At 39.6% G+C, this 18,907-nt stretch overlaps 1 protein-coding gene across 1 annotated transcript in view; it reads left to right on the top strand.

The window, feature by feature from the left end:
* The window catches only part of cdh2 (cadherin 2, type 1, N-cadherin (neuronal)), a 61,128-nt gene extending 53,531 nt beyond the window's left edge, over positions 1 to 7,597 (top strand). The window contains exons 15-16 of the mRNA XM_063461445.1: positions 3,560 to 3,724; positions 6,307 to 7,597. Of these exons, the coding sequence (XP_063317515.1) occupies positions 3,560 to 3,724; positions 6,307 to 6,513 (372 nt within the window). The 3' untranslated portion in view covers positions 6,514 to 7,597. The remainder of the gene's footprint in view (positions 1 to 3,559; positions 3,725 to 6,306) is intronic.
* The last annotated feature ends 11,310 nt before the right edge of the window (positions 7,598 to 18,907 follow it).

Below are 18,907 nucleotides of genomic sequence, written 5' to 3'. Positions count from 1 at the left end.
GTCAACATAGTTAGTATAGGGAGATATGAAACAAGAAAACATCTCAGGGGCAGTTAAGAGTAACTGCAGTAAAATAAACCAGATTTTAATGGTCCTAAATAACTGTAATTCTTTGATGTATCCAAAAAGTATCAAAATTCCACAACAGCACATTTTTAAGTTAATAATAATGACAATAATGCTCAGATTTCTAAAATTCTTTTTGCATTGTAACATGTTTATATGTTTACCCAAACAACTTTTTGTTCTTTTTCTTTCTTTTCTTGTTTTGTGGAGAACTTTTGTGTTATTGCAGCTTAGGAGTCTATTCAAACTGCAGAGAAATGCCATGCTATACACATCATGTAGCTATACAGTGTGTGGTCTTTGTTGGTGAGGAATATTCAGGTCATATTTATGCAGCACGGAAGCAATTTCTGCATAGCTGAAGCTACTAAGGACATAGAGGACCACCTAGATTCTTTCTGCAAGCATGCATAGACTTACAATGCTTCATTCTAGCATGAGGTCTGCTCATTGTGCCGCTTTAGGATACACTTCAGCAATTCACAATGAATTGTAAGACGTAAATTGGAAGGTTTTTTTCTAGGAGGGAGCTGGAAATCGAAAGCTCGAATCAATAAGGCAAACACATTTTGATCCAATTGGTTCCAGAAATATTGGGAATGTCTCTCAACTGGAACTGCTCTCCGCTTCGCAACACCAACACAACAGACATACATTGCCACAGGCATCGGTAGAGTCACATCTCTGTATCATCCCGCACTGATCAGGCTCACACACAGGCACAAATTCAATTGTCCTAATAACCCCTTGTTAGCAAAATGGAATCATTTCATAAAAAAAAGGCAGTAATATACCAAATGGGCTATTTTCTTGCTGCTTGCTGAAGTGCTTTGGTGGCTTAGATATAGCAGAAATGTGCGGGAGACCCCAGCCTGACCCAGAGCAGGGGCAAATTAGCCTGGGAGACTTGTAATTGGTAAGCTGATGTCATTTAGAGACAGACATCTGCTGTGGCACAATAATGAAGCCCTGTCTAAGGTAACAATACGACTGGAAAGCCATTACACATCTGCCAGTGATTAGACAGGAGGGACTGAACCACTTGTGTATTCGCGTCCTCACTTTCGAACACAAAAAGCACAAACTTGCAGCCCAAAACATGTTGAAAAGGAAACGGCCACATGATATAACACCCCTCAAAGGCAAACGAGCGGGTGCAGCGATTTATTGAGGGAAAACAAGCTTCCATTTTGAGTGGTGCTGAGAAGGGCAGGGAGCCAGGAGAAAATGGTCTTGTCTGCGGAATCGGCGAAGTCAGTGTTGGGTAAAAAATAGACCTGACTTTCCCAGCAATGTGGTCTTTATAATGCCCACCTCTGTTCTCCCTATCTCCCACTGGGGAGGAAATTGAAGTGTCAGACCATTGGGTGCGCTCAGAGTATATGATTTTAGTTGTTGCTGCCATTGCCCTGGTTTTGTATTGCTCTGTGAAGTACGCATTTCATCAAAGGCAGACAGCTGATCAGGCACCCACTCAGCACACATTGAAAAAAGTAATAATAAGGAAATAATGACAGATGGACAAGCAGTTGTGAACAGGTTTGCAAGTTAAAAAAATGGGAGAGAAAGAGCCATCTGCTTCCATAAGTGACCTCAGGAAAATTTCCTTCACCTTAACCTAACCCAGTGTGGCTTTGAAGGCATTCTTTGAAAAAAAAGAAAGAAAGGTTTTTGATTTATTTTTCAATAAATGAAACAAATTAACCACCTGTTACACAGATAAGAAGACTTTGTGCACATCAGAGGAACTATGACTTAACTTCAAGGAGAACTCCAAATTTATTAGAAAATACCGCTTGCTTTTTTGCACCTTTGGTCATTATTTAAATTTTTCATAACCCTGAGCAAAAGAAAATAATTACTGAACTACATCTACAGCTTTCAAATAGTTTAAAATTTTTGGATTTCTTTTTTTTTTTTAAACTCTTGTTTTATTAATATTGCTGTATATAAGAAAAGGAAAACTATGCTCAAATCTGCACATTAAGAAGTAACCTCAGCGAAGATGGGGAGCTGCTAACAAGCAGACCTATTTCTAGTCTTTATGCTGAGCTAATGATAAGCTTATAATTGCATGGACATGAGAATGGTAGTAATCTGTCGACCAAACGTATCACAATAAAACAGAACGACAAAATAATCCTCTAACAGTCACCTTGCATTTTAAAGCATGTTTTAAAGTTTTAAAGCTTGGTTTGGACTTGCAGTTCAAATACACACACACATATATATATATATATATATATATATATATATATATACACACACATAGGGTGTATAAGGCTTGACAATGTTTAGTCTTCTTTGAATGTGGGTCATGAACGCCGGTGGCAACTATTTCATCAGGCCAGCGTATGTGTGAAGAGTCTGAGCCCTAAAGGGGGCTGGTATATCATTAGACCTTCCTGCATAGTTCAGCCATTATATGGCTTCATTGCAATTCCTGTCACTTGTTCCTGACCCTTCTGGAGCACGACCTTAGACAAGGTGAAATGGGAGTTGGACTGAAATGAGCCAAAGATGATGGATACCTTTTTCGTGTGGCATGTGACTGTTATTGTACTCCATTCACCAACAGAGCTTTTGTTATTGGGTATTAAATCAAATAGCAAAAAAAAAAAAATGTCTGGAGAAAAGTACTTGTAAACTGACTTCTTGCTTGGTTGTGTTTTTCTATTCAGGATGTTGGTGCTTCATTTGAGGATTTGTTGTATTGGTATTTTTAAAAATTGTTTCAAGAATATCTGCACGTTTTTTCCACTCTTTCGAGTGTCTGTGTGTAGGTACATGTGCAACTGAGCAAAGACAATTTTGAAGGGGGATATTAGAGATGGATGGATTACGAAAATCTCTTAAAGAGGGACAATCCATCATGCACGCTTATTAGGCACACACTCTGATTCTCAAATGGCATTTTCTCTATCATATCTGCTGTCACCCTGATACCATTCAGTCACTCAGCTCAGCTGGTTGTTCTTCACCACAGCCTCTTTCTCGCTCTTAACTCCTTTTTTCTTTTCACCCTTTTTTTCCCTCCTTCCTTGCCCATGACTTTGCGCAAACTGCGAGCCATTCAGGTTGCCTTGGTAATGTTAATAGGATTAGGAATGGCTTATGCATATCCACCATCCCGTGTCTGGGCATTGATTAGAGCAAAACAGTCGCCTGCACATCCTTCCTGCAGCACACCGCCCAAGTACAAACACTCTGCAGCGTATGATGTGGTCCTCAGCTTGGCCCCCCCTCAGCGCTGGCGCTTTTTTATGTGTCAAATTGTCCCTGGGCTTGTACTTCACAGACAAGAAGATTAAAGTTTCCCTCGTGTTCCCTCAACTCTTCTCGCTGCATTCTAACTTTAAAATCTCCCCTCCACTGAGCTGAACTCCTTCTTCCTACTTACAGCACAGGATGTGCTTACCTATTTAAATAATCATACTCAGTTTGGGGTCTTGCCACGGTGCTTAGCTAAGTCCCTTCTGTCTGTGTTCCCCAGGATTACGACCTGAGTCAGCTCCAGCAGCCGGACACGATAGAGCCCGATGCCATCAAGCCGGTGGGAATCCGCCGTCTAGACGAGAGGCCCCTCCACCCTGAGCCACAGTACCCAATGAGGTCGGCAGCACCCCACCCCGGAGACATCGGAGACTTCATCAATGAGGTAAAAACATCAGCCAGTAATGTTGTTGAAATCTGACATTGTTTTGCGGTGAGGTGAAAATCAAATCCAAGGATAAGAGCTGAAATAAAAGGATCAGAGATCTCGCAAAGCTTGAATTTCATTTCCAAGCTGACTGGTTGTCTTATAATAAACTTGTGTCTAAATAAACAATTTGGCTCATATGACTGAGCATCAAGGAGTTGCTCGCTCCCTTGTAGTTGACAGAGAAGTACTTTAAATTGAATCAGTCGTTATGAGAATTGTTTTCATCTTTTCCCAGCAGAAAGTTGAAACTTTTCTCATTTCAGAAATATCCACTCAGACATGTATAAAGCCCAAAAAGTACATGATGCTAACTCACTTGGATATAATTGTTTTTCTCCTCACTTTCCGCCAAAGTAGAGTTATAGATGTGTCAGCATAGAAATAGGAGATGAGAGAAGCAATACATTGGCTTTCTATCGCAGTGAACTGTTCGGCGTGCCCTCGTTTGCCTCAGGCCATCATTGACTCCAGCATGAAGGGAGAATGTAAAATGAAAAGAGCAGTCATATATTTTTCACAAGCTCCAACAGACAAGAGTTTCACAGCATTACAAATGGAGTTCTCCCCTAGTTTTTGGATGGTGCCCATGTTTTTAGATTAGAGCTTGCTCTCTCTGCTCTGCCCCCGAACATCTATCTCTCAGATCCCTTTACTCAGGCGCCTCTTATTTTAATCTCACCGTGAGCCATGTTACTTGTCGTAACAGCTAATATGTGGTGAAATGTAATAGTCTGTGCTGTCCCGCGAGTAGCAGCCTGACAGTGTAAACCATTCTTGATCACCTATTTTTTTCTTTAGTTTTTTTTTTAAACATATCATTTTATAGTGCTTGCAAGACCTTTGAGACATTTCCGAGCACCCTGACCTAGAAAATGCTGTTTTTAGTTCCAAATTTGACTGCCACTGAAGCTCAGTCATGGTAGCTTCAGCGTGCACATGGAGCTGGAATCCGACCTAACTGATAGGGCTATCTGCCAAAGGAGCAGGGAGACAGCGAGGGCTGTGGGAGGGGGAGTGTGTCTGATCTCCATCCTGAATGGTCTGCACATGCCCCAGGAGCTTGTGTCTCCTAATTAAATTAGATGGACAAAAAATAGGGATAGTTTTAGCAGAAGGACTTTAACTTGACAATCTGACAAACAAAGGTCTATTACTGAACTCCTGCTCTGTTCTGACAGAGGGGGAGGGGTTAGTTTAAATACAATAGCGCCAACTTCAAATGACCTTTATTGTCCACAGGTAGGACGTCTCTCCACAGAGGGACGCAAACCTTAAATGATTGCGTTCATTGTTTTACATAGAGCCTGGCGGGGTTAGGTGTGCCTAGAGATTAGAGTAGATTGATTGCACATCTCTTTGTTAACCGTGGCACAAAAAAAGAGACAGCGAGTTCACCATTTTACTAAGAGTGGTTATTATCTTCGGTGCGGTGTATGACTCAGTTAACAATGAAATTACAGTGAGTTCCGTGATTGACTAACCTTATGAAACTGCCAGTGGGGTTATGGTTGTAGATGGAGGGGGCTATAACCAGCAGAGCGATTATGGTTGTAATTGTAATGAACGATCCATCTGTCATATTTCCCACAAAATTATCAGCACCACAGCCCTGAGCAAATACTTAACAAAAAGCTAACAAGTGGAAAATAATCACTAAGTGCCCGGGCACTTTAATTCAATACATCTTTTTATTTGAGAGCATTTCAGCACTGTAATGGCAGTGCGGAGGAAACTATAAATCTTCGACAAGTTCCCAGCGAGCTGAGGTCTCGTTTCTCTGCGTTATGTTGCTCCACTTTATTTTTAATTCATTTATTATTTGTTGGGTGTCCTCAGTTCCGGGGGGTAAAAGGGAGAAACGGAGCCTGGATCCAAATGGTTCATGGCCAAAGCGCATCTCAACTCCTAGATTGGCTATCCATCAACTCTCCCAAGTCCCGTTAAGGAAGGAGGCTGGAAATCAATAACAATCCATGAGGACTTTTCACACCGGTGTGAGGATTTCTTGGAATGTCAAACATGATCTTGAAAGTAGAACCGCTCCCACCAGCACTGCGGGCTTCACGATAACACACAGAGACACGTTCTCTCTGGTTGCCACAGTTAGGCTTAGTGTTTAGGCCACATTCAGATATAAAATGTTACAAATATTTTGATCTGATGATAGACGACCATGTGTCGGTGCCAGAGTCGTGCTCCCTGTACAAAGCCAGAGGACTGTTAGTTGGGGGAAGGGGAGATGGAACTGTCATCTGAGGCTACTGGTCATGCTCAATCTTGGCTTTCGATCAAGCCAGCAGCCTAGAAACATCAGGAGAATCCCAATGAAAAAACACAGAGGATACACACAGGAACAGTAGAGCCTGATTAATCCAGACAAGAACCTTATTTCCTGAACAAGTGCGGAGGGAGCGACTGACTGTTTTTAGTACAGCCGTTTGTGTGCGGTAGTGGGTGGGAGAGAGTTATTTTTACGTGACTCACTCCTCGTTGGAGACGGTGTTTAATCTTCTCATCTAACGTTTTTTTTTGTACAGGGACTCAAGGCAGCAGACAATGACCCCACCGCTCCTCCCTACGACTCCCTGCTAGTGTTCGACTACGAGGGCAGCGGCTCCACAGCTGGCTCCCTAAGCTCCCTCAACTCCTCCAGCAGCGGGGGTGACCAGGACTACGATTACCTCAACGACTGGGGCCCTCGCTTTAGAAAACTGGCAGACATGTACGGTGGAAGTGACGACTAGGACACAGTCACGCCCTGAAGGATATAAAGATGAGAGAGAAAAAAATGAAGAAAAGGAAAGATTTCCTGTTGATGGACATGGACAGCTGATATTCCCTGAGAGAGAGAAAGGTAGAACCATGACAGAAAATAAACAAAAAAATAAACATTGATTCAGAATTTTTTTCAAAAAACAACCAACCTAGGCTTATTGTTGTAGTCTACGCATACATATGCTTGTTGAAAGCTTAGGCATAGACTGTGGTCCAGTTACGGAGGAAGTGGGAGGGAACACTGGTGGACTGTCACCATTCAGATTGTTGGTATTGAATGCGCTCAGTTACACTTGAATTTCACAGTACAGAAGCACTGGGATATAATGTGCCTTTTTGTACATTTTTTTGGATCTAAATGATTAGTTTTATGTTCAAGGCTTTAATGGTACTGACTTTTGGAGTGATTTCAAACAAAGTATGTTACACTCTGGTATGCTTCTACATGCTTTTTTTTTCTCCTTTGGTTACAAAAATGCTCCTGTTTGTTGAGGATTATTTAAATGAACCACAACGATGAAGAAATGAAGGATCATTTGTTAGTTTGGTTGGAAAAGAAAAACAGTTACGAGCAACACTGTACAGTATGCTAGACATCTAGACTTTCTCACTAAAAAAACACAAAAAAAATTAAAAAATTATGCAGCTGGTTGCAAATAAAGGGAGTTATGAATCATACTTTTGTAGCAGCTTTTTGTTCTCTTTTTTTGAAGTGATGTAGTATTTTACAAAAACAACAAAAAACTTTTTTGGTCTAATCTATGTACACTTCATTTGCCTTAGTCATCATCTGGTATTTTCAAGTTTTACTTCACTGTAAAAAGATAAGATAATGTGTACATAATGTTTTTTTTTCTTTATCCTTTCTTTTGATGTAGTATATGACGAAGTGCAAAAAGTTCCAAACTTGTAAATGTATAATTTGAACTACAAATTCAAGTTTTTTGCATGTTTTTATCTTTTCATGACAACAGAAAGGAAAAAAAAATTGTTGTTTCCCAAATTTATTTACAAAGTGGAAAGAAAAAAAATAAAAATCTGGGTGACATTAAATGTGTAGAAGTTAAGAGAGTTTTTTGTAAGAAAAAAAAAAGAAAAAAAAACACACACTAAAAAAAAAGAAAAGAAATTAAAGTAGTGATCTTGTCAGCACAACTGTTGAATTTGTACCAAAAAGGGTTGGGGGTGGGATGTTATGCTCGGCACTAATTACGGAATCAGCTTTAAGACTGGAAAAAGGTGTTGGACTTAAGCTTTGTGGATAACCATGTGTACTGGAACACAAATTATACATCTCTGACCCCAACCTTCCAAATAAAATGCTAATTTTGGAGCTAAAAACTGCCTCTTTATTTGTTCTTACTGAAACTCAACGTTGTTGCAGAGGCTTAATTAGATTGCGAATTATGTAAGCTATCTGAAAGGACAATAGTGTTAAACAAAAACAAAAATAAATAATAATTCTACAACATTCTGCCAGAAGCGAGAATTAAATCATTTAAATCCTTATTTATTTGTTTCTCGCACATACATATAAAATCAAATCGCTTAAGGCCAATATAAGGCTATAGATGATAAGTTGTGTGGCTGGAAGGGTACACGCTAAACAATAAGCTCATTCTGGAACACTGTGTGTGTCCCTAAAGCAAGTCAAGGTCAAAGGCTCATGGCAAACTCAAATCCATCCAGCACCTCTCTGCCATCAGGGATTTGTACTGTTGAGTACTGTAGGTCAGATTGGACTTGACCTCAAAATGAAGAACGCCTCCAAAAACTGCCTCTAGGGACTCTGCGTGTATCTTGACTCCGGGGACATTTGGGAGGATGAACAAGAACAGCTGTGTGTGTGTGTGTGTGTGTGTCTCTGTGTGTGTGCTCTACGTGGGGGTTGCGGCAGTAACGATGTGTTCAGTTGTCACGTGCAAGTCTTTTGGCCTTCACCTGCCTTTCGTTTCCACTCTCTCCTCTATTACATTGGGACTTGTAATTCACAGCCACCATTTGCCAAGTTGAATAGATGTGGACATGGCTTATTAATTCAACCAAATTAGACAGGAGCGAGTTTGGTTTTGTAGTCGTCACACAAAGCACAATGAATGTCTGTTAGAGAATAACCAGTGAACCGTACCTGGCTTTTGTTTTTCAGTTGGTGTAATCAGTGTGCTGATCTGTGTTAATCAGTTCCACATCCTGTACCTCTTAGCAGTCTTTCATATATCCTGCGTGAGCCACGGCGTTATTCTTGCAGACCTCAAATGACCTTGTGCGGTGTGTATCATTTATCTTGCTGTATGCATAACCCTGCCCTCCATTTGCCAGAAGCAACATAAAATTTTACAGTGCCCAGTCAGATGAAATGTTTAACGATGAACTGCCTGACCTCAAAGTGTTGTTTCATCTGCAACCAAATCGAATTTGCTTTTCCAAATTTCTCCCTTTAACTTTCAGGTTTTTAAGCCAGATGGCTGGTGGGGTTTTTTGTATATCCCTTTGTTTCTGCTCTCCTGATAGAAGGCTTACACCACTTAAACCTTTGGTTAACTGTTTTTCTTTACTTTGATCTTGAGCAGGGACAGATGTGGTTAGTGAATCAACGTCTTAAAAGGGTTTTCATAAAATCCTTTTGATTGCGCTGATGTGCCCAAACTGTGTATCCATAGTTTTTCAACCCTTAAAAGAAAGAAAAAACCTCATTTGTTTCCCATAAAATAAACATAGAGTCTAAAAGTTCTGGCTCATCTGCTGTTTCTATATATTCTGCTAGGAAAATAGGGAATGGGAACCGCTATTTATTGAAACACGTGCAAATACACCTGGAAAACCGCATAAAAGGTAAAAGCAAAGTTTGTACAATACCAACAAGCTTGAAAGTCAATATTTGGTATGACCACCTTTATTCTTCAACATACCGTGAACTCTCCTTGACATGTGTTCTTGCAGATTATTTAAGTAGTCCTTTGGAATAGTTCTCCTGGCTTCATGAAGGACATTCAAAGTTCTTCTTTGCTGGCTGATTTTTGTTCTGTTGTCTGTCAAGATGATCCCACACTGCTTCAATAATGTTGAGGTCCAGACTCTGAGCAGGCCAATCGATTTTATTTTGTTCTATCCTGATATGCTTTTGCTGTAGTGGCAGTGTGTGGGTTCATGCTGAAAAATGAAGCCATTGCCAATCAGATGCTTTTCTGACCATCCTTGTGTGCATTTGAAATGTAATCAATTTTGACAAGATCCCCAGCAGTGTGGGATCATCTTGAAATGCAACCCTAAACCATGACAGAACCTCTGCTAGGTTTTACAGATTGCAGTAGATACTCCCTGTTGTACTGATCTCCTGGCCTTCCTCCATACATACTGTCTGAATTTGGATTCATCACTCCATTAGACCTGTTGCCACTGATTTTCAGTCTAGTCTTGTGTTATTTTGCATAACTCAAAATCTGACTGGATTTCTCTGCGTTAATAATTTGACAAGATCCCCAACATCCCTGGCTGAAATGCAGCCCCAAACCACGACAGACCCTCCTCTGTGTTTTACAGATGACTGGAGACCTTCACTGCTATGGATCAACTAAAAGGCTAGATGTATATCTCAGGTCCTGTCTCAAATCTTTTTGCTCCTCAAAGACATGACTTTTAGATGCTGTTCATCTGTTATAGACAGTTTATTTTAGGCCTGCTACTTCTTCATTAATCCTGCACTTGTCAGTTGTCTGATATTTCTAAAAGGGGACACTGCACACCATATCTTAGATATACTAGATAAGTCAAGTTTTGGCTAATAGCTCTTTGGAAATCACCAACAAGCTATGCCAAAGTACTATTTTACGCCTGTCAAACTGTGTTATCATGTTTTTGTGATAGGCTGCTAGTAACACAGTGCCTGAAGACACAATTTAATATTGGTTCCTTGCTAAATTGTCTCTTATGTGTAGCCACTGATTCATACCATGATTCAGGTGCCTTTTTTATGGTTGAATGAATCATCGTTAAGTGTTAATTTGCTTAAAAAAACAACAAAACAATCCTCTGGAAATGGTAAAGACGTAATTACTTACTGAATAAATGAATTAGTTGCTTTCCTTGTTATATTACTTTTATTTTACTCTGAAAAAAATTACCTGAAATTCATTGCCACATAATTATCAGTTAATGATATGAAACTTATACAGGGTACACTTATGCACACATCCATATCCTAATGAGGACACACACACAATCTTTTTTTTTTTTTTGGTTTATATGTATGAACATAAAGCTGGCAACACAAAGCAAAGATGAAAACCAAATAGACAAAGATCAAATGGACTTCAAAGTGATCACTACAATGATTCTACTGAAACATATACAGGTATAAATGGAGACTGCAAGCCTGATTCCTCATTACTCCCTTTATTAAAGTTCAGGGTCTGCCTGCTAGTCTACAGTCGGCATGGACTCAGCTTTAATACTATTCTGGGTTCCTTGCTAGCTTTGTGTTAGCATGCGGTCTGTGCAGTTGGTTGCAAGAAGTCGAAGTTGTATTAGCAATATTATGCAGATGTTTCTATCCCAAATGCACTTTGCATTTCATCATTATGCACTTCTTCTTTTGTGCAATAAAAATAAAAGAAATGACTATATCACCACTTCTCAAACGCTGTAGACCACTTCACCGTTTTCCTCCTTTAAGCACATCAACTGAAAAAAGTTGATTGTTGCACAAACGAACAGGAAAAAAAAGTGTTTTTTTTTTCTGTCCGGTGTGAAAAACTGCAGATTACGTAATGCATAAAACAACATACTGATATTACAGTTAATCATATTGTTATATTATTACCGAGATAAGTACAGTAACACGTCACATTACTGGAAAATGTAATGTGATTACAATAACATGTTAAGTTGGAATGTGTTCAATCCTAATAGAATATATTGTTTGCTTATCATGTTATGCTTACCATGCTTGTAGTTTTTATGCTAAGCTAGCTCTTGCTAATCTCTACAATGTACACTAGAAAATAAATAACTGTTGCCTTTTTTAGCCACTTTTTTTTTTTAAATTGACACGATGCATTTTTTTTTAACTTTACTGTCTCATTTCTGCCTCCTCTCCAGCAAGATCTCCTCCACAGCACCTCCCATCCTGCCATATTGCCATCTTGATGTTTACATTGCTCCAGCCAGCTCCAAGAAGTCAAATTCTGTTCCATTTTTTTAAACTCCCAGCAGGGAGAAAAAAAGCATTGATATTCCAGCACTGCTCTTCAATTTCACAACATGGATTATCCCCAAAGGTACCTGGCATAGGACATAAAGGCAGCTGCTAGACAGTGCCTTCAGTATCCTCACCCAAAACATATAGCTTTGTACCATTTATAGACATGTACTGTTAGAGACTGTGGACTAATGCAAGGAATTGAGTGCAGCAGGAGTATGTTTTAAAAGAAAGTGAAAAGGATGTTATAGAGTATTTGGAAGATTATTTTCACTGACATTGAGTGATTTTCATCATTAATATGCCATATGTTCTAGCAAGGTTGAGTGAAATTAATGTTTAAAACATTATCTCATTTGCACATTTTTAGCTAGCTGACAAATGGGTGCAAACACCCATTTAAAATGGATTAATATGGATATGAATGACAGCAGTTTCTTCTGCCAGTTTATGCAAATGTCACACAAAATGTACGCTAAAAACACATCTCAGCAACACTAAACAATAAATAATGAATGTGCTATTAATTGCTGGCTAGCATTATGGGCTTTGCTGTCCCTCCTGGGGTGAGATTTGGCTCTCGTGTGCATGTTGCTTTCCAGTGACACCATATCTTTTCCCATTAGATTCTGCAATATGTGGCGGGCACATTATTATTTTAGGTTTTATCCGAAAAATTAACTCCAAATACGAGGTGGGACTCAACTTAAACCCCCTCGGGTACTCCCAAGATGTTGTCTTGGAAAACTGCTGCAGATTGCTGTTCTTACAAGCACCCCAGGGCCACTTTTATTGACTGTGAAACAATGCTTTTACCATCACCCCCTACACCATAGCAGATTTACAAGACAGCCATCTCAGCTCCTCGGTGTGTGTGTGTGTGTGTGGATGGCTGCGCAAGTGTCACAGAGCCACCCAGCCTCCATGGGGGGACTGTCAGTAAACATGCAGAATACAGACTAGAATCCAATGCAAACCAGCTTCTAAGTTATGCTGCTCCTGACCTTTGGTGGACTTTGGGAAGATGGATGCTACCCAGGCTATCGATAGAAATTTCTGGCCTGGAGGAGAAAGAACATATTTCTTATGGTTTCCCAGCTCCTGCAAGCTACCTTGAATGAATAAGTAAGCAGGCTGGATGACAGAGAATGCACAGTGGGCCACATGAAGTCTTTAATGTATTTGTGTAGTGTCAGCGGCGTAGAATAAGTCAAATTCATTTCCATGTGATTGTTCACTAAGTATAATATGAGATCATTTTTGCTTGTGTTGTCTTACTAGCAGAGAGTGTAAGAGAACTGCTCTGGAGTTTGTTTTTTTTGCAGTTGCACCAGCCTTGATCTACACCTCCCTGTGTTCACACTGACGGCAGGCAGATATCTCTCGAATGGGTTTCCCTCTGTTTCAGCAGATATTGTTCTTCCTCTGTTCGTGATACTGATTTATCGGCTCTCATTTATCAGCTTCCACCCTGCCATTATTCTCAGTCAACACAGTTGTGACACCGGTCACAGAACTGAGAGATGGAGGGGCGGCTGATTACGTGATTGGGAGTGAGCTTGGTGGCGTGGACTGACATGATTATGATGAAAGCTTTTTTTTTTTTCTCCATAACATGCATATCAGCTGAACATGAGACTTTCAGCTTGTATATGAACGTTCAATGTCACTTGTTCTTGCCTGCGAGTGCACTGAAGGCATTTCTCATCTTGCTCTGGTCTCTCTTGCATGACTGGTTGATGCGATCCACAGAGGACATGTAATCGTAAACCATGCACATGCACAGAAAGACACCCAGGCCATCACTTTGTCTTTCTCCCTCTCTCAAATGCACACACAGCAGCACTAGCCCTCTCCCGCACAACCTGAAACTGACTAAAAGGAGCAATTACATCAAGCAACTGCAACTCACTCAAGAGAAATACTTTTGAGATTTTAATTTTCATATGAAATAGAATATGCAAAACTTGAGCTGGAAAAAGAGAACAGCAAGCAAAAAAGGAGCGAAACAAAGAATCCCCCGAGTACTGTTAGATTTATTCATGCTTTCAAACGCTTGACATTCCATCACCCTCTTGTCATTAAGGCTTTGGGTCCCTTGGCCACATTCACGCAATAAGTGGATAATTTCTTCCAATAAGCACAAATATGTTACTGGGATCTTGGTGCTGACTACACAGGGAGTTCCATGATCACTGGCTAATAAATGTAGAGAGTCCTGAGATCAATGTTATATTATGGTCTATATGGAGGGGGAAAAGAGGCCACTGGCTAGTCAAGTCTTTCCTGTCTGCTGACTCTATTGTAGTCAGTCATTCATATAGATAGCCGAGAGCTAAAGTGACAAGCGACTCATGAACAAAGCTCTGGAGCATAGACAGTCTAAAGAGCATTGGTTTTCATTCACGCGTTGTCAGAGAATGCTGGACTTGGTATGAGAGTGCAAATCAATTCAAGAATGTTTTATACACCATCTTATTTCTTTGGTATCTGTAAAATGTCAGTAATAACATGAAGAACATTACTGAATAGTAATAAAAAAGTGGTAGTCAGCTCTGACAGATGTGTCAAACAATCTACTGTGATGAGCTAAACACAGCAATTATGAAATCCCTTTACTCTTTTTTTGCTTCTTTAGATTCAATTTAAATTCTTTTAAAAATAAATTGCTCAAACTGGCATTAGATAATAATATATAGTGTAATACAATAACACCTTAATATCAGCACTTTACTCGATGATAGGTGTTTGAGAGTAAACATTTCCAAAGGGGCTCTATTTAATTGAAATCAGGTTACCGTGAAGGCAATTTAAGTACAGTGAACTGGTTGTGATGTCAAGAAACCAGTTTGAACTTTGTAACTTGGTGCTTTATTCTACTGGAAGCATGCATGATGATAAAAGAATAGACATGGTCAGCGACAATACTCAGGTGGGCTGTGAAGTTTAAACAATGCACTATGCACAATGTTCGTTGCTGACAGAATTGGCAGCCAGTGCGGTCTTCTGCTGCTGTAGTCTGTCTGTTTCAAGTTTTCACATACTGTACGTTCAGAGATGCTCTTCTGTAAACCTTGGTTGTAATGTGTGTTTATTTGAGTTACTGTTGACCTCCAGACTCAAAGCAGTCTGGCCTTTCTCCTCTGACCTCTGGCATCAATTAGGTATTTTCATTCAGAGAGCTGCTACTCAATGGTTATTTTCTGTATTTCAAACCATCCATCCATCCATTCTCTTCCACTTATCCTTGTCAGGGTCGCAGGGGGGCTGGAACCTATCCCTGGGCACCCTGGACAGGTCAGCAGTCTGTCGCAGGGTTAACACTGTATTTCAAACCATTCTCTGTAAACTCTGGAGATGCTTTTAGGGGAAAAAAATCACAGTAGATCAACAGTTTCTGAAATAGACCAGCCTTCTAGGCACTAACAACCATGCCCAGTCACCTAGTCATCTCTCTTTACGATTCTTAACTTTATCAGGGCGTCTTAAGCATCTCTATATGGCTAAATGGATGGACTTACTGCCATGTGACAAGCTGATTAGATATTTGTTTTAAGAGGCAATTTTGTCTCAATTTTTTTTATTTTGTGTTTTTGAAACAAATATTTTTAGCTAGAAAAAGAAGAAAGGGTTTAAGATGATTAGAACCATCATCTCACTGCAAGAAGGTTGTGGGTTCAAATCCAGCAGCTGATCTGTGTGGAGTAAGCATGTTCTCAGGTACAAGTACACTGGCTTCCTCCACACACAATCCAAAGACATGCATGTTAGGTTAACTGGCAATTTTAAACTGGCTGTAGGTGAGTGTGAATTGTTATCTACGTCTGTGTGGTTTAACCCTGTGACAGACTGTGATCTGTGCAGGGTGTGCCCTGCCTCTCACTCCATGACAACTGGGATAAGTTCCAACTCTCCTGTGACCTGAACTGGATAAGTGGGAGAAAATGGATGGATAGACTGATGGAAAAAAAGAACAGAGTAACAGGACTAAGAAAAATCATGAACCTAAAGCAGTGAGAGGACTATCTATCCGTGATTTGGAAGCAATTAATACAACACCAGAAAATTTAGAATACTGCAACACTTAACCAGGTACCAGAATTCATATTTGTGCTTATACACCTACTTGCATCCATGCCAAAAAACATTATTTAGATTTGTTTTATTCTCCTGCAACACAGAGACAGATTCAAAAGGAAAGCAGTACCAAATGCCAGACAAAGACAACAGTGAAAAACAAAAAGACAAAAAAACTAAGACCCCCATAAACTCTTCATTTTATAAACAAGTAGCAACACATGGCTGCCAAAATGGATAAATCATCTTCATGCTTTTAAAACCCCAAACACAGAATTCACAATACCAAAAATGACTTTATTATAAACGTGTGCAGCATGCTGGAAGGTTTTAGTCAGTTACACAAACAATAACAATGCTCAGAAGAAAGAAATGACAATAACTGTGTGCCCTTTCATACTGCTGTTTCAGTATCCCCATTTCTGGCAGCAAGTACAGCGTGCGACAGTCAAGATGATCAAGTATGCTACATACAGAACAGTGCGGCGAAGTAAATGCAAGCACGCCAACAGATTCAGCTTCGGCATCATGTGGTAATAAATGAGTGGTTAGATGAAGTTAAATGAACAAAAGTAGCCATTCATTAATCTTTTAATCAATCAGCTTCTAAATACAGTATATTGCAGATGTAATGAGAGGGTGTGTGACCTCGCAAATGCCTTTACACTCATAATTCTTTGTTTAATTAGACAACCAATGTGCGACAATAAGACTAATTAATTCCAATTAAGTGTAAAATATGCTCACCCTTAATTGATAACATAACAATTTCAGCTCATTATTTCCATCTATTGATACCAAGGCCAAGCCAGTCATTGCACATGCTGCTCTTTGTGCATTTTTCATTGATTTCCCTCGTTTCAGTATGGACAACAAACTGCAGATGAGCATGCCCATACATGTTGCTCTCTTTAATTATGAAGGCCCACTATGCACTTTTGCTCCAGACCCACTTTACAGCATCAATGAAAAATACATCAATAACAAGACAGGTATGAGACAGATATTGCATATGAGGCTAAGATCTATCATTAATTAGATGTTACACACCACAGTTTGAGATCTGTTACTGCCGATTAGCGTCTTGAATAGGAACTATAGAGATACCATTAACACACATTAGTCATGAATTGGCTATGCAAAGCCGATAATTCCTTGGTTATAGCTGCCTGGGTGAGAGCCATTAAACATTCATATGCAAAGTAGCTTTTTTTTTTTTTTTTTTTTTTAAAGATGTACTATTATTATATGGTAGAATCTGAATTTGTCCAATAAAGTTTTTGTAGTGCAAGTCACAAGCAGATATTTCGACAGTGTCAAGGATCAGCACTGCACAATAATATGGTAGCAAGACCTTATTATCCAGGAGTCTCGGATTGAGCTCCACCATCACTGATGGCAGGATACTGTGATCAGTCACACTTTATAATATGGAAGAGTTAAGGCTTACTTTAGTGCTTCAGCTGATTCCTTCTTTTATCTGTGTCTCTCTTGCGTTTTCCTGACATATAAGACAGTTTTATAGTTGCAGTGTGCTGCTTTGGTTTTAGCAGTCAGTCGTTCTCATGCAGCATAATTTATATGCAGCAGGTACTGGTGTCATTTTAAGACCTAGACCTGCCATGATGTTCAGGTTTACTGTCAGAGGCCTGTTTTAACTCATGACTTGAGAGAAATGTGACACTCAGCAAAATTTGGATATCGAGACAGAAAGATGCTTTTTAACTTTTAACTATAAGCTATGCGTAAGTGTTTATATGGCTCAGCTTGTTTCATTATTTCCAGCACACAAATGTTTATATTAGATATATTTAGTGTATTTTCCTGAAAAATAGAGACTGAAAAGGGATTATACATATAATCTCTTTTGACAAAATCAACACCAGCTGAAAAATGAGCTACTGTACAACATGGATAATCTTATCTGCAACTGAATGCACACAATGGAGTTCCTACACTCTAAGAATTACATTTAATGGAGCACACTGTATGCACGAGTGATCGTAAAATCATTACCAAACAGCATCCAACAGGTAGACTTGAATATTTGTCTTTATTTAGTTATTCGCTTGCCTGCTTGTTTGCATATATATTTAATATTTTGTGGAGCCCCTGCTTTTAGTCCAGGCACACAGAGGAAGCAGGACATCAGCAGAATATCAATCCCCAAGGCTGATGAGCACGTATGGAGGAGTGTTGAAAAACACACGGGCGGCACACCGGCCATCTATCATCTTCACCGGACTATTCGGCACATCCTTACCAAGGACAACACTCATGTTTACACAATGGAAATGATCACAGATGAATATCTGATAAGGCTTTCTCTGGTGTATTACTCCACATGCTTCACTGATAATAAAGTGTTAGTGTAAAGATGACATCAGAGAAAACATTTTCTTAAACCTTTGACACAGTGTCATAAATCGAAAAGAGCACAATGCATCATTGGAGTTGCTTTTAGTGATGATTGCATACATGTGTGTATAGTTATGGGCCAGATTCTATGTAAAGAGGTAAGACTGACAATGTTAACAAAACTGCAGCATACTAAAATATATTTTTCTTTTTGAATGATCTCTACTTCTAAGTCAAGCAGAGCAGAGAAAGAAATTATATAGAGTGCACCAAATCTGTTGTTGCCGTTATCAAATCATGTTTTCTAGTGACTCCTAATGTCTCAAAGAGAGATACGTAGAAAATAATCACGTAGTGGGCCTGTCACAAGCTGAAAGTCAAGTAACATTAGGTGCACAATGGAGTATGAAGTTTTGTGAGCTTCTGATCTTCATGTAAAAGCCATGCTAGATTGTAAAATACCCCTTAGATAGTGTGCTAATCCCTTCATGTTTTTATTGAACCATTAATATTAAATGTCCCCTGCTTATTAAATGTAGTCGGTTATTTACTATATCGCTTACATCAGCGGTCCCCAACCCCCGGGCCTCGGACCGGTACCGGTCCGTGAGTCGTTTGGTACCGGGCCGCGAGAATTGAGGCTCAGGTGTGAAATGTATGGTTTTCAGGGTTTTTATCGGTTTTCAGCGTTATTTTGTTATCGTTTTTATCGTTAACTCGGTTTTCCTGGG

The sequence above is a fragment of the Pelmatolapia mariae genome, linkage group LG18 (assembly GCF_036321145.2).
Source record: "Pelmatolapia mariae isolate MD_Pm_ZW linkage group LG18, Pm_UMD_F_2, whole genome shotgun sequence".
Classification (NCBI taxonomy): Eukaryota; Metazoa; Chordata; class Actinopteri; order Cichliformes; family Cichlidae; genus Pelmatolapia; species Pelmatolapia mariae.
The sequence above is the reverse complement of the archived record's forward strand: the minus strand, read 5'-3'. Positions and strand labels throughout refer to the sequence as shown.